At 43.5% G+C, this 25,144-nt stretch overlaps 1 protein-coding gene across 2 annotated transcripts in view; it reads right to left on the reverse strand.

Annotated features, from left to right (window-relative positions):
* Nucleotides 1–25,144, reverse strand: part of kif19 (kinesin family member 19) — a 34,866-nt gene that overhangs the window by 7,130 nt on the left and 2,592 nt on the right. For both annotated transcript variants that reach the window (XM_069160202.1, XM_069160203.1), the window contains exons 3-7: nucleotides 7,973–8,083; nucleotides 7,765–7,852; nucleotides 6,671–6,807; nucleotides 2,339–2,464; nucleotides 2,031–2,225 (exon numbers count right to left, since the gene is read on the reverse strand). In XM_069160202.1, coding sequence (XP_069016303.1) covers nucleotides 2,031–2,225; nucleotides 2,339–2,464; nucleotides 6,671–6,807; nucleotides 7,765–7,852; nucleotides 7,973–8,083 — 657 coding nt within the window. The remainder of the gene's footprint in view (nucleotides 1–2,030; nucleotides 2,226–2,338; nucleotides 2,465–6,670; nucleotides 6,808–7,764; nucleotides 7,853–7,972; nucleotides 8,084–25,144) is intronic.

Here is a 25,144-nt window from a genome sequence, read left to right on the forward strand (position 1 = left end):
TCCTGACGGAGGCCGCACGTGCCCTTCATCCGTCGTACGGCCGTGAAGTGTTCAAACAGTCTCCGCGGTACACGAGTGCTCCCACCCGCCGGCCGTTTGCATGTTTATCTCGTGGCGCGGAAGAAGGACGCGGCGGTAACGTGAGCAACAATGACGAGCCATTCACAGGGCTGACGAAAACAGCTTCAGCAGCAAACTGAACAAATTCTTTTCAGCCTCCTCACTTGACTGCTTAAAAAGAGAAGGTCAAAGCAATAATAAAACCGAGAAAAGGAATCGGCTCGTAGAAAGTCGTCTCTTCATCGTCATACAGCTCCTGCTTGTATTGACCATAACAGCACGACACCAGACACAATATTCTCAACAGAGGAGATAAATAAAATTCAACTGGCTGTGCTGGAAAATGATTCATTTGGAAACCATGGAACTGCATATTGCTCCCATTTTTATTCCCTTTTATCCCTAAGATTATGTTTAATTATATTACCTTGCATGAGTCTTTAAATCTCTTTTATTCTGATATTTCTTTCCTCTAATTTGTCACTTGTTACAGGTAGAAATCAATAGCATTTTTATCACAAAAGTTAAACGATTCAATATATGACCGTGTTTTGGAAAAGAGACAAAAATGAACAACGGGATGGTTGCAATCATCTTGTTCAAGGAAAACACCAACATTTTGAGTAAATAAACTCTTTGAAAGGAGGAACTCGTGACTGGAATCATTACAATGTTGTCAACTGGTATAAACTTGTGATCGGGAATGTCTCGTATTATATAATTCATGCAGTTGTGTGGAGGTTATGAAAGGTCAGCTGTGTAACAAACCACACTAACATGTGTTTACTGAATATCTGAAGGCAAACTGTTTATTTTGACACTATAACACTGATTTTGTTGCACTTGTATCTTCTCTAAATGAATTATAAATTTGTTTTCAGTATTTGATCGCATCATTATCGCAGAAATACCCTGAAATATTGTGATATTATTGTAGAGCCATATCTCCCACTCCTACTTGTGGTTTGGTTGTTCAGCGTGTAGCTGTTTACATCGTTTTATGTGTTAAAAAGAGAGATTTCCAGTGATGGAAGAAGTATTTACATCTTTTTATTTTTTTCGTGGCCATTTTAGGGCAGCGAAAGCAAGTTGTGAACACTGCACTGACATATTATCAGCTTTTAAATTGATAGAGCAAACGTGCACGTGGGGCAGCTACAATGGAGGAACCTTAGCTTTCATTGGGAGTCATGTTTCCGGCCACCCGGCAAATGGAAGTCCAGAGTTTACTCTCTTTTCACTCCCTTATTTGTCTCCACAAATATCCGGCTCTACTTTGTCCACCAGCTAGTTGCTCTGTCTGCCTGCCAGGAAAATAATCGAGTGTAAATATAATTGAAGTAAAATGTACTTGAGGTAGGAAAAATAAAAGTGTTCAATCCTGTTGTTGTAGCTGAAAGTCTTAACTTTGAACTTGAAGTTTACAACAGTTTACTGTTCAGCAGTTATATTTATCATGCACCATGCTAACATCTTCATTTGTAAAGTGACATAAAGTGGCATGAATGGAAACATTTGAAGTGCTTTCCACCGCTGCCAATAACAGTTTTAACTGTACTTTTCTAAAACATCTGCTAAAAGGTTGAGGTATTCATTGGATAAACTGCTGAGTGGGCAATAATGGCAGATATAAAACAGCTTTCTGAAAGTCTTGTGATTCACGGGAACCTCAACGCTCGCTGCAGACTACAGTCAGAGCTGCGTGAATGCAGACGTTAATGCACAGCCTCACGAATACCGGCTTGAAACGAGCCGTGCGTGTTCGGCGAGTCTTTGAACGTTATTTTAAGAAAAGCACCTGACAAAAGCAAATGCGCCCATGCGCATAAATGCACAGACAAATCGAAGACCTCCTGTGGAGTGAATTATACCCAGTTTCCGCCATTTTTTTTAAACCCCCCCCCCCCCCCTTGACTGAGCGCGCGCACACACACACACACACACACACACACACACACACACACACACACCTGTGCTGCTCGTTCGGAGCCGGCGAGGTCGATCATGAAGAGGCGTGCGAAGCGGACCTCCTGCAGGACGTCGCGACAGCGGCTCTGCTGTTTGACGGCCACCTGCAGCACGGCGTGGGAGCGAGACGACGTCTGATTGGCGGCCGTTGGCTCCTGAGTGCGCTGCTTGTTGCCTCTCATCAGCAACTCCATGATCTGAAAAAGAAAAAGAAACATACACGCGCGGAGGTCACTGCGGTGTTTCTGAATGTTTCCGTTATAGCACGAGTGAGGAGCGTAGCGCTCGGCCAGGCAGCAGCTCGTCTCACCTCTTGGGCGTTGATGGTGGACACCTCTGTGATGCCGGCGACTTGAATCACCCCTTTAGAGTCTTCTCTGAGGTCTAAGAAGCCCGACGACGGGTTCAGCAGGTCACGGATCATCTCATTGTAGATCTAAAAAAAAAAAAGAAAAAGATACGAATATGAAATGTGAGCTGAATGCCATCCATCCATCCATTACCTGCAGTAAAGATTACATGGCTGTGTTCAGTGAATGACAGACGTACACCAACTAGGAGACTGTTTATGTCCATTTAAAAAGGCTCCATTCAGGCTTTCAGGCCTCCTACAAAGACGTGGTACAAAAACATCACGTGCTGTATTTTCAGCACCGTGTCATTAAGAAACCTCAGCTTGTTGGGTGGCAGGCTGTCATCAAACCAGCGGCAGTTCACTTCTCACACGAAACGAAATTTCAGGTGACTTCTGCGGAGTGACAGCGATCGGGGTAGTGAAAGCTCTTCGGCCACATAAAAGCCCAGAGCAGGAAGTGACATCATGGAAAAACGACCGCCGGATGACGATCTGCCAGGAGGTTTTAAAATGCAAAGGAGGTTTTTCTATTTTGTCAAGCTCACCCAGGACACAAACTCTGACAAGAGGATGCTTTCACCGACACTGACAGTTGGACATTTTGTTCTGTTATTTTTTCCACGTGTGCCCCCTCGTTGCTGGTGAAGGTTAAACAAAGCTGAGAGTGTACAGTCAGTTTTGCCAGCGGCTCCGGGAGGCTGTCCTCGGGCGTAAACATATGTAAGAGCTAAATGTTAATATTGTCATTATGAGCATGGTAGTATGTTCACGATGACAATATTTGCATGATAATTAGGTATAATTATATATATAATTGGATAATAAATGTTAGCAGGCTCAGTATTGTTTCAAGATCTTCATTTAGCGGTACTAGTACGGATACCATGACTTACTGGTTACTGGTTACTGGTTCCTGAACCGATGCTAATGTTATAAAATCCTTTTTATGCAAAAGCAAAAAAAATACATTACAGTAGAAATCTTTAGTTTCCATGCAGTTTAGAGGGGGAGAGTGTAATCCAGGTTTTTTTTTCTGCAGCTACGAGCCTCCAACGTTCCCTAAACTCACATTTAGTACTGAAGCCCAAAGTACAGCTATAAGCTAACAGTAATGTCATTGATCACTGATGATCAAAATTCAAATTTTGACCTGATGATGCAGTTGAACAGAAAAGTTAAGAAATCGTCAAAGTTAAAGCTGACAAACCATCTAACAAGACATTTCGCTGAAAACCGAGGAAAAGTCAGGGGATCACCAAAGTTAATAGGTTCATCCTCTGGGAACCATTAATGTCAGAAGTAAATTTCACGGCAATCCAACCGGCAGTTGTTGAGATATTTCCATCTGGAAAAGTGCGAGCAGTGGACCAACCAGCTGGAGTTAACTATCCCCGGGGCCCCACTAATGTAGCTAAAAAGGAAGTCTTCTCCATTGAGGTTTCTAAATATTGCAACGCCCACAAAACCACAAAACCAGAATAAACACATAAAACAGGAGGAGCGCTGTGTGTATGTGAATGGCAAAGAATGGCTGAGTGTGTCTTTTCTTCCATCGAGGTTATATTTATGCGTTCCTGTTTTAGAGATTGGACACGTGAAAGCGAGCGCGATCTGAACAAGAAAAAGAGCAGATGTGTGCTCGTCGCTCAGTCAAGCTATAAAACGCCGTTTAACCTCTTTGTTGGTGAGGCGGCGGCGGTAACAGATTGCTCCCTGGAAACGGCAAACACACACGCGCACGCGCACACACGCACGCACACACACACACACACACACACACACACACACGCGTATCAGGACTTATCCCGACGAGTTCAATACAGGTCAAAGAGCATCCAGACTCCATGACTGGCGTTTTGATAGGAACATTTCCACATCACCGCCCACCCAGAGTGCTACTAAAGAGCTGAGCTTTAATGAAATTGTCAATCAGGGAACATAATGACAGCGTCTGGCAGTGAAAACACAAAATGTAATTTTGATGTCTGATGTGTGAATGCGAACCCGACGAGTGCTTACGTCGTTCCGTTTTCATTTTCTGTTGAAGGCTGAATGTAATTTTCATATTTGCTCTTTTTTTAAATCTTTTTTATAAAAGGTTATATTCACCGCCCGCTTCAGTCGCTCTGCCTTCGTCACTATAATTTCTCTCCAAGCCTCTCCGTTTCCTCTTTTTCTCTCATTTCCTCTCTTTATTCCCCGACAGCCTGACTCATTCATTGTTTACTTCGTGCTGTCGTGTTTTTCCAGAAAAAGAAACGACTTTGGGTGCCAAAACCATTATGGACACGTTCTTCACTCAAAACCACACAAAGATCCTCGATGAGGCAGTCGATTTGAAAAGTTTTCACAACATATTATTTCTTATGTTCCAACAAACAAGTCGCTTGCTGTGTGTCACGTGAAACGTGTAATTAGAATGCTTGAAAACACTTTTGAAAAGACATGAATATGATTTTCAATGTGCTTCAGGGGAAACATTAACTTTAGATTTCCAAAGAAAAGATGAAGATGTTCTCTCTAAACCGACAGGAAGACTGAATCACACCGGCGAGGCTTCGCTTCTGCTATCAGAGTCAAATGAACCAACTCCATTGTACCCGGTGCTTTTAAGCCCAGCAGACAACACAGAGAAACCGCATTCATCCGCCTGCCGTTTTATCTGCGGCTCATCATCCACTGACAAAGGCAGAGGTAATCGCTCTGCTGATAGGACAGCAGCCCACTCCACACCTCAAAGCACTGAGGGCCTTTCTGTGCAACACACCCAGTACATGCCTACTTACACTGGTGTTTTACTAAGTGTGTGGACCTCGTCCAGTCTATAGTGGCGTTGAAGTAGCAGATGGCGAGACATAAGGGTGGCCCTTTGAGTGATGGTCTGGCTGCATCATTACTCCATGTAAAGGCCCCCGACACACCAGGCTGACCTGAGAGAGGCTAACAAAGTTTTGGCTCACTTCACGTTGCATCACTTCACCTGGAAAGTTGCACTTAAACGCTACAATTGACAGCCAATCAATTAACAGCACAGAAGTACATTTTGTGTGAGCACGGAGATAAAAAAATAAATAAATAAATAAAAATAAAATAAGTTTGTCCCTCAAACTGAAATAGATGAATCTCAAAGTACTTTACTGCCCCAAATTTGAATCTGATTTTAGAGGAGTATTTTTTAAGTGACAGTGTGTTTATTACCTATTTATAAACAATGCTGTTGCTCCACTCAACATATGTGCAAACTTACAATGCGTCTACATGCACAAGTGTACGATTTCTGCCAATACTTGGCCTTCGGGAACTTCCCTCTTTAGTGTCCAGCATTAGTCAGAGAACGGTTCTATTTGCCTCGTTACTGTTTGTTCACGTCCACGTGAGAACACTGGAGCAAAACCTGCACGTAACAGAGAAATACTGAAAACATATTTGGATTCGTCGTGCAGAAATACATAAAAACGTGTATTTTTCTGCAGTCTCTGCTCGCCAGTGTAATTAGTCGGTGTTCTGAACTGGTACTCAGCAAACAAAAGAATTTTTTTTCCCCCAATTTTTCTTTTCTTACCGAGCAAACACACTCAGTGGGAGAAATGTTCACACTTCTCAGTCAATCAGTGACAATAACACATGGCAAAACTGCCATTGATGAGGCCACTGGGGACTTTTGTGCTCAACAAGGAAAACCTTGGCAATTTTCTTTCTTTAAAGTCAATAGGTTTGTTTTTTTTTTAAATTACATAATGCCATGTTGGTTCAGAGATATTTGTATGCAGCAGCGGCAGTTAGGCTTCATCATCATCATCAATATGTGAAGCTTCTGTCAACAACAAGGCAATTTAACGTGCTTTGGATAGGCGAAAAAAAACATTACGGGAAAATAAAAGAAGGTGGTACGAAGACACGTTTAACAATCTGTTCCTGGGCTTTTCTGAGGAGTTGCGGATGCCGGCTCGGCTCATTTAAGATGCGACATGGACGCCAGGCAAAAGTAAAGTGACACCAGTAGTATCTGCCTGCAATTGGCATCAGCTAACAACCTCAGATGTTATCAGTGTGGAGAGACGAGAGCAAAAAAAAAAGACCACGTCCCAACTGTGACCTGGACAGATGTGAAGAAATCAGCCGAAATCTCGACGCGAGCAATCAGGCTAACGGCTGCAACGTTTAACCGCGGGGCAATTAGACGACCCGTCGCTGCCGCCGCCGCGTTACTGAGATGATGCCGTGGGCTCGTGACGAGAATACGTGTCTGCAGATGAGATGCAGAAACAAAAACTACGAAAGACTCACCTCCAGATAGGACATGGAGACGCTGTACAGCATGTCGTCGCTGGTCTCCTCGATGGCACGGAAGAGGTCGTTCAGCGTCCGGACGTAGATGCCCGGCTCCGTGTCTGTTCCCAGCATGGTGTACGTCTTCCCACAACCTGATGGCCGCAATTCATAGACTCACTTTTATTGTTAAGTTACTTTGATGTATAAATTGAAATGATTTTTCATCTTTATTGGTTTCTAAAGCCGCTCGAGTTAATATTTTTTGTGTTAGGAGTTACGCCGTTAATCGGCCAAATGTTGCCACTTCCTGTTCCCGTTTCAAATTAAAAGACCTTCGGCACATACGCAGTCCGGCCACGTTGTACGTGTCGACCTTATATCTTTCATATAAACAATGGAAGAAATAGAAAGTGAATTATCATCAACTCCGCTGCTGTAATTACATGACTGTTAATGAATACTACATTCTAAATTAAACCGCCTTGTCAAAGCTGAATGCTACGACAAAATAGTTTACTATAGCTTCATGTTTATTATTTCTGCATGAATGACCAGTAAGTGCTGTTTTAATTAGTCATTGTCTGTCCCGAGTCCACTGCCGAGCCCCGTTTCCTTCTCTACATGAGGACACAGCTTTGAATCTCTTGAGACAGATGGACAGGCGGACTAAGTCCGAGAAACGGAGAGACAGATGGGTAACTCGATGAAGCAAATAGTGCTCTGCTAGTCTTTTACAGTCTGTCACTGCCCACTGGACACGTGGGAGAGAGAGCATGACTCATTTTATAATCACACCTGCGCGAAAATAAAAAAATTTAATAAAACAGATTTTTTTTTTTTTTTTTTTTTTTTTTCTGGATGTTTTCTGGACGAGCTGGCTGACTCAGGCTGACTGCAGATTAAAGGGTCGGAGAGGGAACACATGTAATTGGTGGATGATACACCTCCATTTGGACAGAGCACTGTGTAATCTGCTGGGGCCTTGTTCAACACACACACGCACGCACGCACACACACACACACACACACACACACACACACACACACACACACACACACACACACACACACACACACACACACACACACACACACACACAAACACCAACCTGTGGGTCCATAGGCAAACACAGTGGCATTGTAGCCTGATATGAGGCCCTCGATTAGCTCTTTGGTTGTGGCTCGGTACACCTCCTCCTGCACAGGAGCAAGAATGTGAAACTGTCAAGTGATAAATAAACAACTGTACATGAATTTTAGAGGAACATTAATTTACATTTTATTCTACGTTTGATTCATCTGAACTTTCTGACCGACCTGGTTGGCTGAGAAGTCGAATGCCACGTCAAACATGTAGGTCTTCTCCCTGGAGCGGTTGGCACGCAGGATGTCGTCTGGGTCCTCCATGGGGTCCATCAGAACCACCATCTAATGATGAAGGAAAAGAGACAGGAAAGGCAGACGGGAGAATGAAAGAAAGAGCGTGAGTAGGCGGTTCGTGTCCGAGCCCGTACAGACATCTGAGCAGCCAATTAGCCTGATGATATTTCTCGTGTCAATCTCTATGGAAGGCTGTGCTAATGAGAAAATGTGCTCTGGACTCAGTGAGGTGACGTTCAGGGCGACGCTGGACGGATCCCAGATCAAAATAGCAGTCGGCCGTTAGGGCGAAGCTGACACACGATGCAGATGTCTCTTTCTGTTGCAGATGTACAGTGTGTTTTCTATTGAACCACTTCTGCGTCTGATGTAGGTCTGCAAAGATGTCAGACACAGCCCTCAGCGATCAGCCCAGCACATGATTAAAGGCAGTTATAAACTCCTGGCAGGTTTATCTGCTGCAGAGGGTCCCAATTAATTATTTGATGTAAAACTAAACCACCATGAGATGCAGGACTAGAGGTGTGGAAATCTCTCTGTTCTCAGATAAATCGCAACGCGGACGTGGAAGATTCGGCCTCGATGCAGAGACAGAGTGTAATCGCACGACATCATTAAAGAGCAGCGTTTTCCATTTGTGGGAGAGGAAATCAGTCGGATTCAAAGTAAATCTTACATTAGAACGCCTTTTTTTCCACTATTTTCAAACTAACTAGCTACGTTAACGTCTACGGATAGCCTGCACGTGAGGCGTTTGGGTGAGATCTGTAAGTTGCGGCATCTACTGACAGTCTGCTCATGAGGCATCAAGGAAACATCGCGTTTAGGAGAGACATCTGTAAAGTGTACCGCCTATCAAACGTCTTTATGCCAAGCGTTTAGGGGACATCTGGAAATTGTAGGTACAGAAAACAACCTGGGTTACACGTGATGCCTTTTAACACATGGAGGTGCATGGAGGTGCATCAATTGGTGCATCAACCGTGAGGCCTACAAAAAAACAAATATTATTTTCAGGGATCTTTTTCACCTTCTTTTCTAAGTAGCTAATTTGCACACTTGCTTAATTGCAGCAGGTGGTGTGAAGGGAACACCTTAACTGGCTGATGAGCGAAATGTTCTGTGCAGTCAGCTCATCATCGCTGGCAGTGTCAGACTCACTAATTTGTAATTATATTTCTGTGTTTATTTTCCTTCCAAAAACCAAAATGCGTGCTAAAAATCATCCTTGAATCAATAATTCTTCTTTTCTTTTTAAATTAGTCAAGCTACTCTGCAATCTCTCCACATACTCCCTGGGTACACACACACACACACACACACACACACACACACACACACACACACACACACACACACACCTAAAATCACTTATCAACTGTACAGTTTGAAATGATTCAAATGGTGTTTTATGTATTCAGATCAGGCTGCAAGAAACTCGTCACTTTCAAAATTGCAAACCTTATGAAAGTTGAGAAATAAACCCAAATCATCAGTCCATTTGTAAGTCTTCTTTCCTTCCACCCTTTCATTGATTAAAAAAAAGAAAAATAGTAAAAAAAAAAAAAAAAAAAAAAAAAGCATATTTAAAAGCACAGAAGCATCACTGTCTTCTAAAATGTATGACAGGTTGTCCTTGTGAAAAATCCAGCCTCTTAGTGGCACTTCACAGCACGTATGTACTGTATATATGCATTTATGCAAATATATATCCACTCAGGCCATCTGTAATACTCTGAATTCTGTTCGTAGGACATAATGACCCGACAAGCAGCCTGTCAAGCACATTCAGCACATCTAGAGGAGAGAGACCAGCTCGAGTGAATTTAAAGTGATAGTTGGTATTTTTTTTGAAGTGGGGGTTGTATGAGGCACTTATACATGGTCTAGTGTATTACACGGGGGTCAGCACTGGCTGTGGATAAGAACTTCATACTGTATAAACCCAACTTCAAAAACCCGAACTATGCCTTTAAGAGGGAACATGGGAGCAGGTTGTGTTTTGCTGAAGTTCTGCTTTTGTGCGTGTGCCAGTCTGATCGCCACGTGAATATGCCGAGAACTGAAATGTCCCACTGTGTCCAATTGTGCCTCTTGACAAACGCTCAGCTCAGTCCAATATCATTAGTAAATCACAGCTCGCGCAAATGAACATTTCAGGGGCAAATTTTGCACGGAAGCGGCACAGCACGACATCAGGAAAAAAAACAAAAACATATTACAATACGGCCGACTCAGAGTGGATGCAACTGACTGACTGGAGCAGGTTATACAGCTGAAGGGAAATTATTCGCCTCACAATATGGTGGGCTTGAATGTCCTGCTTCCTGACTGACAGGAAAGTCTATAATAATAATAAAGAAAAACAAAATAAAGAACCCCTAAGGTCATTTCAGATACAACCGAGCGGCTGCTGGGAGTTCGTCAGGCTTTTCAGCTGATCGTGTCTGTTCAGCAGCGGGTCTCGAGAATCCTCCGAGGACCGTAGCGCCGGAGCACTCGGCTCGTTTGATGACCCCCTCAACCACTGAGCCGCTCACTTTGAAGCCTCTCGATTGAAATTCAAGAGGAGAGATTTCACTTTTAATAAATTGACAACAACAGATGAAGGCGGGGAGCACGGCGAGCAATCAGCGAGAGAAGGAGAAGGGGGAGGAGGGGGGGGGGGGAGACAGCAGGATGACGTACTGAAGAGAGAGAAAGAGGAAACGTGGAGAGAGATGAGGCAACACGACCACTTTGTTGTTGTTTTTTTTGTTTTTTATTATTTTATGGCGCGCGCGCGGCAAAGACGAGGACCCATCGTGCACCAGACACGAGGGCAGCGTGTGCAACCGAAGCTCCTCTTTTTTCCGCTCCTTCCTCCCACCCGCTTCCTCTTTCTTCATCCTCCTCACTTCCCGCTTCTCCTCTGACTCCACGTTGCACGGCGGCCCGGCTGCGATGACGTACGACTTCTGATCGCGTTTCACAGCAAAGATACTGAGAACAAGGCAGTAATTCTCTCTTCATTCTCTCTGTCCAAGGTCAAAAGCTCTTGTGCCACCTCGTCTCAGCCAATCTGATGACCTTCTCATTGAAGAATAAGGATTGGCACGGGTTCGTCTTGGCGAGTTGTCAACATTTTGGATCGTCCTGTAGTGTCTCTATTGTCGCTCCTGTTTAATGGTGAGCCCTCTGAACTAGGTTACTATAACTAGGCTGCGTCTTTCTTCCTGGTTGGCCGTTATCTTCCCAAAATGTGACCTCGCAGCAGTTTGTGAGAGAAACAACCAGGCAGAGCAGAGTTACAGGATGCGATCCAGGAGCCCACTGACAGATATGTGATGGTGCAGTGTTTGGACACACAGGAAAGGCACTGGAGGGAGAGAGCTTTGGCTGTTTTATCGCATTTATCGGTGTATGAGATTTTAGTTGTAAATGAGAGTCATGTATTTAGGAAGTTACTTCAGGATTACCACAGCAGACCGATTAGAATATCTATAGACATCATTAATATATTTTGACCCACCAAACGTCAGCAGTCATTTCATGGCCATACATAGACACAAACATGGTTTTTACATATTATATTTCAGCTCAGTTTCTCTATAAATTCCTAAACTGCAGCAAAATCATACTTCCAATTTTATTACTAATACTTTCATTATTGGTTTCTCAGAGTCCGAGATGTCAACTTTAAATTGCTTGTGTTTTTGTGATCAATAGTCCAAAGCCTTAACATATTCAGTGTACACTAACTAATCATCACACTTGGAAGAGAGGGGACGAGTGACTGTTTCTTATTAAACCAGAAAGCTAACAAAAAAAACATGATTTCTTGCGTATTGCCTCCACACAGAGTACGGCATCATCACAAAAATCCTGTGTGAATAAAAGTCTATAAAAGGAGCTAAAGCGATGCCCTTTCATATGTACCCAGCCTAAACCGGCCTGTTAATGTATGCGTGGTGTGCCAGTGTCATTGTTCGTTGAGAAAGCTGATGAGCGTGCAACAATGCTCTTACATAATCGCCGGCATGGCAGGTATCAAATAGAGCACGCATCCATGCAGTTTTGGTTCTCCGCACGGGCACATGGGGCAAATCATTAAGGTCCGAGGGTGTTGATAACACCTCTAGTCCCGTCTGTCATCTGCCTTTCTTGAGTTACAGTCCCTTCCACAGCTCCACCCATGAACCTCCACATCCAGCAGCTGCTGCTCGGGAAGATCCTATACCTCTAATTTTCTTAAGTCTTCTGATAAGACTACAAGGTGCTGGCTCTAATGACATTATGCTCTGTGGCAACGCAAGGCTGGAAGTCCTGGCATGGACCCGGAGGGTTTTGGTACCAACGGCGGACTATAGGTAACCTTCTTGGGTTCGGACCCTGCCGACGCGGGTACTCGTGACAGTAGACGGTCCATTTTGTTCAATTGGGAGGTTTCAGACGGACAAAGGCTTCGGTGTAAAGTACCGGTCAGTATTAGCTGTTGAGCACAGACGTGAAGTGGACGGGCATATTTAGAAACATTGCTGTCTCGTGGATACCATTAAATCTCCCACATATCCTCCCACCCTCTTCCTCTCTCTCTCTCTCACTCTCTCACTCTCTCACACACACACACACACACACACACACAAACACACACACACACAGTTGCATGGAAACATGTACTCATGTACACATAGAAACTAAGAAAGAAGCACTTCATGTCCGCTGCAACAAGCGAGTCTGTGCAGGCAGGGTGGCATTAGACGTGAGTGACCACGAGAGAGGAGGCTAGCTCACTCTCACACAGCCTGTCTGTGTAGAAGATGAAAGGAGGTGACGTCCGTTGTGTGTTTTTAACACGTTAAGGCAGTGGCAACTCTCTAAACCAGAGAAAGCTAGACGGTAAAATAAAAAGGTTCTTTACAATTCGATCTTTTTTCAAACTAATCATAGAAATAACTGACTTTAATAGGCGATGAAATAATGATTAGTGAAGGCCGTCGGTCTTTGTATTTAGTACATGACCAGCTGTCATGCAGTCTTACGTTGTCGTGGCGATTTGTCCTCAGACTTAATAACAAAATAAAATAAATCAAAGCTCAAATTCAAACGGCCACCGGGGCACCGAGGAACGAATCGTACGCAGGAAACATAATGTTTCAGAAGATGTATTTTACCATTTCAAGCAGGCAAACAAATGAAACCCAACATACAATCAGCTGCCCTGGTACAAAAACATAAACCCTGCTATATGCTATACCTGCATACCCATATGTGTAGATCCACAGAGGGCCCCGAGCTGACCAGTGCTGGCACCAACAATTATGCAATTAATTGAAGTAATAATTCCAATAACGTTATGTTAATGTTATTAAAAAATAAAACAGCAACAAAATAAATATATATGGGTTTAATTAGTAAATACAACCAATAGCTCCAATACTAAAATTGTTAGCTCCAACATATGTCAAATGCGACAAGTGCTCCAACCACATCATGCAGCCACAAGCAGGATCTGTCAAACACACGTCAGCTGATCAAAATGCCCGCTGGGAGGAAAGCTGACCAGTTCATCTCTCTTATTAGCTGAAATTATGAATCCAGGGGGCTTAAAACTGGAGACAGAACCGTTCTCCTGACCAAACTCGTAAAATACAGAAAACAGACTGCTTCTGGGGTCACTGTTCGTGTACAAAGATGGCGGCCGTAGCCGTAGCTGTGATACTGAGCAAAGACTAAGGCATAAAAACACACCACCTATTTGTCAATTTGCCAACGTATCTGTTTTTCCTAACCTCCTCTTTGACACGAATGGGCCAGAAGCCAGAAGAGCTGCACAAAGTAAAAAAAAGAATGCAATTTCCTGGTCGACAGCCTCCATAAACGTGGTGTCAGTTTGATCAGTTTTAATCATGCCGTCGCCGCTGTCACAATGGACATCACCTGCTACAAGCACTTCTCATTTGAACGCTGGGCGTGACTCGGTTTAACCCGACCCCAGGGGCTGGCAAAACAAAATGGACCGAGCGTGAATTTACACACTGCGGCTATGACAAAAAAAAAAAAAAAAAAAAAGAGGCTCCTAAAATATTTATACCCTCACAAGGATCAGCCGAAGTCAAACAACAGCTTGCTTATGCTGCGACATGAACCCAATTAGCGTGATGGAGTTGTCTAAACACCATGAAAAGCAGCGGGGTGTGATGGAGCACCGCCGCCCGGTGGCTTCATCGGCTGATGGGATTTCTGACCACCAGGACCTGCTGCTCTGCTCAGCAGGGTTGACTTGGTTGGCCCATATCACTGATTATAGCACAGCGAGCTCCCACCGCAGATCCATAATTCAAAGCCTGGATGTGGTGCAGTTTCACAAGCCAGCCAGCCAGCCAGCCAGCCAGCCAGCCAGCCAGCCGCGGTTGGTTCGCCCTGCCTCCCTCCACCGTCGAGTGCCAAGTGGCAAACGCTGCCAAGGCACGCAACAAAAAGTCAGCAGGTTGCGTAGACATCAACCTCTTTTATGGACACTTGTTCGTTACACCGAAATAATGGCTGCGGTCACTAAGAAAATGACAAAAAGAGAAATTTGAAATCTCATAAGAAGGACCTATATTGTATTTTCACCCATGTTGTGGGAACACGCTTGGCTGAACACGAAGCAGTTTTCATGTCTTGCAAGAGTCAAGAATATTTTTCTCAATCTGGTCTCATTGCCAGCAGTGAAACTGGACAGAAATTGAAAAAAATGTTGTATCTCGTGAAGCATTTCAAGTGTTATTTTCAAGAGGACCTGCCACTTAAAAAGATGAAAGCAGCAGCTACAAACAAGAAAATATTATATATATAAAAAAAAAAGAAACCCTAAGAAGCCAAAATTATTGTCAAAAAGACCGGTTGACCGCAGCAGTTGTAGCAGCTGGAGAAGGACTATTTTAAACAAAAAGGTGCAGACGGGGGTCTGCATTGGAGCGATAGAGTCAAACCATCAAACCAACTGTACACAGTAGTGTCACCTTTTATTGTTTACATTCGTGTCTGGTCTTTATTGCTCCGGCTTCAAAGGTCAAAAGGTGACGTCCTTTATTATCGAGCTCAAAGGGTTGTCCATGCACGGACTGGAAAGATTAAGAGGAGTGCTTTTTGTCCGTGTGTCATATCTGAGGTGGATGTCCATCCCTGCATCTCATTTCTCCCCCGACACAGCAACCTCATTTTAACTCACTTGGCCGAGTGAAATCGTGGTTACCATGGAAGCCTGTCTCCAATGCATTTTCAACTGCGTTTTATAATTCTGGCTCATGGCTATAAATTATTTTAATGCTTGAAACTATGTACAATTTTAAAAAGCTCCACTTGGAACTAAATCACCTGACAGTAAAGTGGAATGTATGAGAAAGAAAAATAGCAAGGACCACAAGGGGCTGGCTCGAAAAAAAAACAAAAAAAACTCTGCTCTAATAGACTCCCTTTCAAAAAGCATAAACTTCTCTCATTAAATACAAAGTCAATAATTTTTTTTCCAATAGTCATTACAATGTCATTTGCTAAAAATCACTCCTGATCAATGTTCTGGTGGTTCTTTTGATAATAATTCCATTATGAATTCGATATTACGCCTCAAAGAGAGGTGTTTGGGGGCTATGATTGACATGCCTGGGGTGCAGTCAGGTTTCTGGTAAAGGTGGGTGGGCATAGAGTCTCTTAGTCTTAAGGTTCTCAGTCAGATCAAATCAAATCCAGCCTTTGCTCCTCCCCAGCTTGTCTAAATTTAGTCATTTTGGTCCAAAAACCGAGATGGTGACGACCAAAACGCCAGACTCGAAGCTGCGAAACAGCAGTTCACAAAAGCATTGGGTAACATGATGAAACTAGATTTCACTAATGGGGGTCATTCACAATGTGGAGGCACTCGGAGCCCGACACATTTATAGAAAAATAGTCTTGAAAGGGTAAAAAATATGCTCAGTGTGAGTGTAACCAGCTGGAGTGATTGAAATAGGAGTGTATCTGTTCCTTCAGATGAGACACACAACTGAAAAATATGTCTGAAATGCCCTCTGCAATAGAGCTGCTAGAATTTTTGTAGTCTTTTAGTGTCTCCCGCTGACTTACAATGAGTCATCGGCACAAAAAGAAAGACCACCTGCGCCGAGGGCTTGAATACTCTCCTTTCATTTTCAACCAGATATCCATCTGTAATATAAAAAAAACCCGCCTCACGGCATCCATCATCATGTGATAGAAGAGTGTGTATTTGTGTGTACGCTTGCTCTCTCGCTATGAATTTCACTCCATTTCCTTCCAGTATCTGTAGGTTACACAATGACAATGGCAGAGTAGTTTAACAATGTAATCTACAGCAAAGAACAAAGAGTCAAAAAGAAAGCAATCAGGTCTAAGCGGTGACCTTTACGGGGCAACCTTTCAAGCTGCTCTTTCAGAAACGCAACCAAAGCTTTGGAAAATCCAACGGGCACAATTGCAGCTGGTTATCTGATCGAAACCCTCAGCGCTGCCCTCTGCCCCCCAACAATGCTACTGTATATCCAGTTTCAGGGGCTCGCCATGATTGGAGGTGTGTGTTGGATCGCCGTGTACCTGATACAGCGAGCCAGGTCGCAAGGTCCGCTCTTCTTTTGACGTTATATAAGACGTCTGGCCGTGGCAACCGAAGGCCAGATCGGTACAGTCGAGAGGAGGGTCGCTGTAATTCTGACTCAGACAGTGATTAATAAATGCAACAGGACTCCTGGCCTTCTGCTCGACAGAATAATAGATCTCGAGAGCTCTTCTTTTTTTCCTTTCTTTCTTTATCTACGTTTCCTCCCTTGCCTCAACATTACTGTCTCGAGGGCATCTAACGCAGACTTATTCTTGAATGGCAAAAGCACAGATGATCACAATGGATAAGACGAATAAATCAATTTGTCATCGAAGAAAGCAAATTCTCAGAGCCTTCAGATCACAATTAAGTGCGAGGATGCGGATGATGCATTAAAGATATTCGCTGTCAAAAAAAAAAAAAAAAAAAAGCTAAATAAAGTTAGAGCATCCAAACCACAACCTCATCACCTTTTCTTTTGTTCCTTCTAGACTGACAAAAGGCTGTACATAAAAAAAAAACCACCCCACCTGCTTGGCAGGGGTAATCAGGTTGATTGGTATCATCACAAACAACAAGTATCCAAGGGTGCACCGACAGGGAGGAAGATTGGGATTTGGGATGCCAGAGACGGGCGTCGGCTGCTAGTTACTAAAGGTCGGAGGTAAACTTGAGGCCAGGGGCAGGAGGTCGGCTATCACACACACACACACACACACACACACACACACACACACACACACACACACACACACACACACAGAGACTGAGGCAATCGAAGATGCCAGATGAACGGCCGTAGTGGAAAATTCACTTGGACTCACGCGTGTCCACGTTCAAACTACTGTATCCTTTGCGGTGGATATTTACTGAATTCTACAAGGCAAATTGTAAATATGCAACATTCCTCTATTAAATATTCAAAATATAAAATAAGACACCAAAATTGAGGTTGAGGATTAAAAGAAAGGAAGTCATCATTCATCGTATTCAGGTGTCTTAAAAGCAGGAGAACACTCTTGCTCGGCAACCGACGCAAAAGTTGTATGCTTATAATTGTCATGATTATCATTATTAATATGATTTCTCATAATTATATGACTCCTCTGTCAGCTATGATAGATTGAAAGCAGAAAAGCGGCATAAAAAAAAACCAACCCCACAACAACCGTTGCTACGTAATGACCTTTGGAAGATCTTTTCGGATGGAGGCAGCAGGAAGCTGCGCAAGGATCCCTTTAGCGCGGTGTCAAGTTAACTTCACACCCGTGTTCACACGTAATGACAGTAATAGCAAATTGGTCCTCGACAGCACGCCATTTCCAGCCTTTTAGTCCATTTTGCTTCCAACAGATGACAGAAAGGGAGACGCTGTCAGTGTAAAAGCACAAAAGCAGCCATTACCGTTGTCGAGTGGCTTCGAGTCTCTCGCAGCTACACACACACACACACACACACACACACACACACACACACACACACACACACACACACACACACACAATGGACTTTCAAAAATACACCGTACTCCCTTTGTGAAAGATGAAAGACAAATCCTATGTATTAAAGTAATGAGACGAAAATAAGTAAGACAGTTTGTATATGGTTGTGAAAAATGCATGGGTGAGATACAAGCATAACATCTTGATATTTTGAATGGCAATATCGTATTGACACATGGTGCCGAGTGTTGATATTCTATCATGTGAATAAATAAATAAATAAATAAATTAGTCAAGCCCATGTAACGGGGTTTTTTTTATGACAGTGTTTGTCAGCCTGTTTCCTTACCCTTTGGGGACTTTATTTGAAAATAGGTAATAAATTACAGAACAGCAGAACATTTTTAAAATCGAGATGATATCGTATCTGGTGATTCCCATCCTTGATAAAAAAAAAAAAAAAAAAAAATATGCCTAACTGGAAATTTGTAGTTTGTGTTGTGAGGTATTGACAACTATTCGTCCCAACGTATCACCTTCACGTGTGATGATTCTCCGGCCAGATTTGAAGTCGTTACAAAAGTCCTGTTTTCCATGTCGAGTTATGGATGTTATTGCAAACATGTGTGTTCGATGGTTCAGGGGGCTACAAGATATAATTAAGTTAATGTTGATAAAAGTAGTAATTTATTCATGTTAGCACGCATGTTTGCGGTGTTTGAAGACTCAAGCTTTGTCGGATCTGTCACCCAGCTACGGGATAAGGTTGGGTCAGACTGGTCCATGCGTAGGTACTGTGCGTAAACATTTTAAGATCCAGGGTAGACAGGGGATGTTTTTCCTTGTAACTCTTGAGCTGTAATTGTTCCACTAATCAGTCTGACCCATTAGCTTTTTTTGTAATTGAGCAATCCCTGCCTGTCACCCAATAATGATGTCCCATCCACGGCCCTGCGGCCGGCCTGCTCTTCCTGCTCGTGTCGGACGTATCAGGTGGACACAAAGGAAGCGGGGGAACATTGTGCTCCTGGTTCTGTTACATAGACCAGATCGCTCATAATGTATGAACGGGGCAGACTGCTCATAATTTAATCTTCCCCTCAAAAATGGAAGAAAAAAAAAAGCATGTTATGCTTGCATAATATGTGACATAATAAGTTGATAATGTTACCGTAGACGCCCTTTCGGTAATTATTTCCTTTTTGTGCCCACCCTGTGACCTGAATAATGACCACTGGATGCCTGAGGACACAGCGTGGTGCAAACAACTCACACCTGAATGTCTTTATTATGTAGCAGCAAACTTGCATACCATTTTTTATTTAATCAAATGCATAATAATTCCTAGATGTCTCCAGGTCCTTATTACGTGAGTAGTTAAAGCTGCTCAGAAGAGCTAAAAGCACGGCCACTCAAGCGTCTAGTCTCCTTCAGGGGCTGCTCAGGGCGAGCTGCCACGCCCCGCCCTCTCGAGAAGATCACGAGTGGTAGAGCATTGAGAGGGATCACGAACAACGCTCGCAAACATGCACACACCCACCCACAACGGCCCATGTGGTCAAAGACACTCAGGAGAGCGGCGGGGATCAGAGAGAGGTGGAGACGGAGGAAACAAGGAAAGCGAAGATTATCCACTTCCCAGAAACAGATAGTATTTGGGTTGATTTACTAACCCAGCTTTGCATAAAAGTAGGACGAACGTCTGTGATGCGACTCGAAATAAAACCCCGTGTGCTCGTCGTTGATCTCCGCGGGGGGGTTCGCTTCACGTCTCGTTCCTGGCTCTGCGTCTGTGCGTGGAGGTTAAATCGTCACGGCTAGAAAGGACACGGCTGTTTGTATTTCCTTTCCCTCTCTTGTCCAGCTGAGAAGCTATTCAAACACCCGGCCTCGTAAAAAAAAAAAAAAAAAAAAGGCTCCACATAGACAAAGCGTGCCCTTTTTTCTAGTTTTTCCAGCATTTCAACTCCGAGACTATTATCGCAATGAGCTGTTTTAGAGAGAACATTTCCATCATTCCCGACTCTCCTTCAACCTCAGGGCTACGGTAAACACTCTGCAAATGACATATACCTTGCTGTATTTGCCCAAAGGAGTTTAGTTTTGATTAATGTCAGGATTGCTACCTGAACTTTAGCACAACCTTTTCACTCCCAGTCGGCACTCGATTTCCCCGCTGTGGGATTCATAAAGTCGAATCTTATCTGTATTCAACAGAGTCAGAATTGGATAGTGTTTGGAGTGCAAAGCTTTTAGTTTTCTTGTTTTTTTGCTGAATCAGGCAAACGGTGGAGCCTCTAAGTCGAAGGCACTTTGAATCTCTTTTCACTGAGAGTCCAGCGTGGTGGCTGTCGGAAACTCTACACCGAGCACTTGAGGTGAGGTGCATTGTGCTCCGCAAAGGCAGAAGATTTGCCAATTCATGGCCCACTGTAATCAAGTAGACTTGTGCTTAGACCACGCTGAATGCTGCGTATTGTTTTAAAGGACTTGATCTTTACAAAGAAAATGAAAAATGTTCCGTTTGCCTCCTGGCTGACATCCTCTCTCTCTCTCTCGGGGATCAGAATGACTCACCAGCCCCTGAAGGTTGTTTTATTTTTCAGTCTCTGCTCCTCTTGCTGTTATGAAGAAAGGCTTTTTAAAGTGCTCTATTATCTGCACACAGCAGAATTCACACTCAAACGATGGCCATGAAATGCCAGCATCAATACGTCGTATCACTGTGTGCTACTGGATATTTATTGCTGCTGCACTTTCAGTCGTGATCACACTGACAAGCCACCAGATGTCCCACTGAAGAATGTATTCATCACAGCCAATTCAAAAAAAACAACAACAAAACCTCCGGAGTTTTCGGGGACGTCGTCCCACGACTGTTTTCCTTATTCCTCAGGACAGTCGTACTGTCCTACATGTCCGAGGAACAGGGATAAAAACAAAAAAACAAAACAAACAATGGCCCTGACCTTGTCTAGGTGTCTCCATGGCGACGAGGCCTCACCATAAAGCATTCCCCACTGTGCGCTCCCGACAGGCCGGCCTTGCCGAAGACACGCTGAACAAGTGAGGGGGCTAAGTGAGACAAATCCTGCAGGATGTAAACACTCAGTTCTACTAACAGCATATTTACGTATTTATTTACGCATGAAAAGCATTTACAGACATACAAACATTATTGTACAGACTTTAGCATTGCCGGCTCGGACTCTAAAACTGATTTTGTTTCGGAATAAGGAATCTGCATGCTTATAAGTGGATTCGTTTAAATGTATCATAACTAAAAAAAAAAGTTATTCTGTAGTGTAGAACTTCTTCTGATGAGTTCTAATGATCTTACCTAATGTACCATGTGTAAGTACAGCCCGCAAGGCCACAACAGTCTTTTGTATGTCAAGTGGGATAAAATGGTCGTCTAAAGTGTCTCATGGAGACGAGGTTGAGCGACCATCCTTTATCTCTTAGGGGCTAAACATAGCTTTACTGTTAGCCTCTTAGCGAGGAACCTCCCACCGGTCTCGGTGTTTTACTCTAAAGAGGGATGGTCCATATGGTCGGATCTGTTCGTTCTTAGGCATGAGGCGTTCAGAGTGTAAACACGAACACTTTGTTTTAACATCAATTTACCAAGATGTTTACCAGAGAAGCTTGAAGCAGAGGGATTGTTTCGATTGGAGTAAACTGGCTCCAGTTTGCTCTGAACAGCCACAAACAGAAGAAAGACTAAGTGGCACAAAAACATCAACGTATAGATAAAAAGTCACAGTTAAGGGAATATTAATGTACAGTAAGTTAGGTAGTAAAAGTGAATGGGTTTGAGTAAAATCAATTATTTTTTAAGCCCACTAGATGAAGCAGACAAGCTTTTAAAATGATGTTCTCCCGTTCAGGGGAACTGTCAACTATCAGGAGGCCATTAAACATCTCTGAAGAGCCTTAAAAATAGTTTGAGACCAGTTAGCCTTAATTTTTGTATTAATGTCTCATTATCCTCGTTTGATAATACAGCTATCAGCAAGGACAAACATATTGAGGTGCAGTGTTCATGTTTGCCTGTTCTTCATCTTTTGAAATTGATCCTCCTCAATTTCACAATTCAATCATTTATTTTCGATTTCAAAACAGCCTCTGGTCTGTCTTGTTGTTCTTTTGTCCCTTAACAGTTTAGGATGTGATTCTCACTGTCCAACACCGTCCAAGGCAACACTGGTCGGTCTGGTTTCTTAATTTCCTCAACTTGCGTCATTAGGAAGCCGCCAGCTACACTTTGTCTCCTGCACCGATCCATTTGCCACCACAAAAATACAACTTAGCAGCTTAGATATACTAAAGCACAACATATTGTTGTGTGCAGTTTGAGAGAAATACATGATTCTTTCAATATCTCATTCAGAAATCCACCTCACTGCAAATTTGACCCGTGTACGACTCACTCAAGGACCAGAGAGGCACACTGAGCGCGACAATGCGGGGAGGTGGTCCTCGAGAGGCAGCGGCCGCATCGCTGGAGGCGGTCGGCGGGGGAAAGAGTAAACCAGAGAGAGAAAGAGAGCAGGTGGCAGAGGGCTTAACCTGACCTAAAACCCATCAAATGAGCTCATCTCCCCGGGGCTTAGCCAGCTTCGAATTGTCTGCTCTGTCAGGACAGCCAGATCTGGGTACCCCACCCCACCCCACCCGCAGTCGGCCAAGTCAGCCGCCAGCGCCCTGCTAATCTGTCTGAGTACTACCTGTGGGCCATATGGTCTCCGCCGTGTCCCACAGTCTTGAGTAGTTGCAAAGAGACAGTGGGTGGAGGGGATTTGAGGTCTCATTTGAATACCTGGATATATCTCTCTGTGCGTGGCGACGACAGCGGGAGTGACAGCTACATTTAAACAGTTTCAACCCTAGCATGCAACATAATCTCACTGCATCCCTGCATTGGTGTGACCTACCTCACTAAAGCCCCTCCATTCATGTCCTGGCAGCACAGGTAAGCCCGTAGGCAAAAAGCAGACTGCCACAATCCCACTGTCTCAATAACAAGTGTGCTTTGAAAGCTGCACTAATCCTTTGTTTTGAACATGCCCGAGTGAACCTCATATCACCTCATATGGACCATAGAGTGAATCTGCAATGCTCTCTTGGGACATAACACACTGCAGACTGAGGTGTTCTTGGAAAAAAAAACTATATAAATTGAAGAGGAAACACATAAAAACATGTTTTGTCGTTGAGGTGTGGCAGAGGTAGGGACAATAACAAAGCCCTGTTATGGTAGCTGTGTCAGCACCACATCTTCCTTCCTGGTGTTGCGCTCTAATCCCCTGAGTACAAGCCTATTCTAATGATGTCATGACAGACAGAAGAGTTGGTATTGTCCTTAAGACTTGGTGTAATTGAATTACATCCGAGAAGACAAACAAAGAAGTCCGATCAAAGCGCTACGGATTAGAAGGGTTCTCGAGGAAAATCCTTCAAACAGGAGAAAACACAATCACAACCTCACGAGTGTAATGTTTCCCTTCCCGTCACTGTCATCGTATCGAGGCAAATTATGCATCAGCCGGTGCTGCTGTTTCTGTCGAGGCTTTGTATCAGTGAAGACAAGCTGCCCGCAGACGCCTCATTCAGCCCACGCAACGAGCGAGGAGACACCTCAGCAAGTTCCCAGTCACGACGCTCATTATCATTTGCACTGCCTTCATCCTCATTGCACATCCTGCTAAATGGTCTCCAAGAGGGACTAGTTGAAAAGCGAAAGCCTGATGGTAAATGTGGTCCTCACGGAGCTTGTACTTACAGTCTGCCCTTCTCATGTGGGAAGTCACATGGTAGCAACCTCATTAAACACAATGCACGTTGGTCATGCTCTGAGGACGAGAGCCTCAGAGGGAAGGAAAAAAACACCTCCGCTGTATAACAACAATTAAAACAAAAATCCTGTTTATCTGCTGCAATAATTACTTTCAACATTCAAGTTTCAATTGTCATTTATTGAAAAGGCACAACACCAGTTGTTTGTTGTTGTGCGCAGCGATGGCCAAGCTCACCAATCTGCATTGTGTTTGGTCAGAAACATTCCTGTTTTGGTTTACTCTAATGGAAAATACAATTAGCACAATAGTTCCCTTCAAAACTGTTTGCTTGCCAAATAAATGAGAAAGCTATCTCAGATTGGTTCGGGGGGGAAAAAAAAGAAAAGAAACAAGACCATAGTGGGAGTGAACATAGTCAAAAGCACAAGGCAATTAGTGACATTGTTGTTTACATACGTCAACACATTAGAAGATTTAGAGTATGTTTAATTGTCTGGTGTATCATAGAAAATACAGCGGTAAATAACTATTATCTTTGTTACCCATGAATCTACTGATTATTTATATAATGTAACAAAGTCTGTAATGGAGGCAGGATGTTTTACAGTTTATTGTGTGCACTGAAACATATACACCAACTCCGATTGGCCGGGCTCTACTATTCGATAAAGTTGAAGAGTTGCATTGTGGGTAACATAAGTGGTCTTGACAAGGAAGAAGAACGCATCGGATAAAAATGAAACTCTAATTCTGCTGCATCATATTTGTCCCCTGTGAGTCTGGTATAGGAGTATAATGCCGATTAGTAGAGTTTAAATGACATCATTATCAGATAAACCCGTATATGAAATAATTACTACTTGCTGGCCGATTTTAACACTGTTATTATTCTAGTCAGACAGTCAGAGAAAAGAATGAACTACCATCAGCATGAATGTTTTATATTAGACGTGTTCCACAGCCCTGCAGCTGCTGATGTCCAATTAAACCCCGGGCGCCTGCTGTGGTGAGACTTTGAGTGGTTTGCTTCTGGAAGAATTTCCTTTCTATCATTTGTTAGAAAGGTCACTCTGTGTTACAGGTCTCAGTCATCCTGCATTCAACTGCAAATGAAATGTGACATTTGAGCTTTACAAATGAGTTGTTTTGTTTAAAAAAAAAGAAAAAAAAAAAAGAGTTGCTAGCCTCAGGTCCCCTGCAGATACCTTATCTGTGCAGCCTCACGACAGGCAGGGAGGGAGGGAGGCGGGGGAGGGGGTGGGGGATGTGAAACGACAGCCCTTTGCCCACA

The sequence above is a fragment of the Embiotoca jacksoni genome, unplaced genomic scaffold, assembly GCF_022577435.1.
Source record: "Embiotoca jacksoni isolate LCO1_2020_lvr unplaced genomic scaffold, fEmbJac1.0.p SCAF_26, whole genome shotgun sequence".
Taxonomy (NCBI): Eukaryota; Metazoa; Chordata; class Actinopteri; family Embiotocidae; genus Embiotoca; species Embiotoca jacksoni.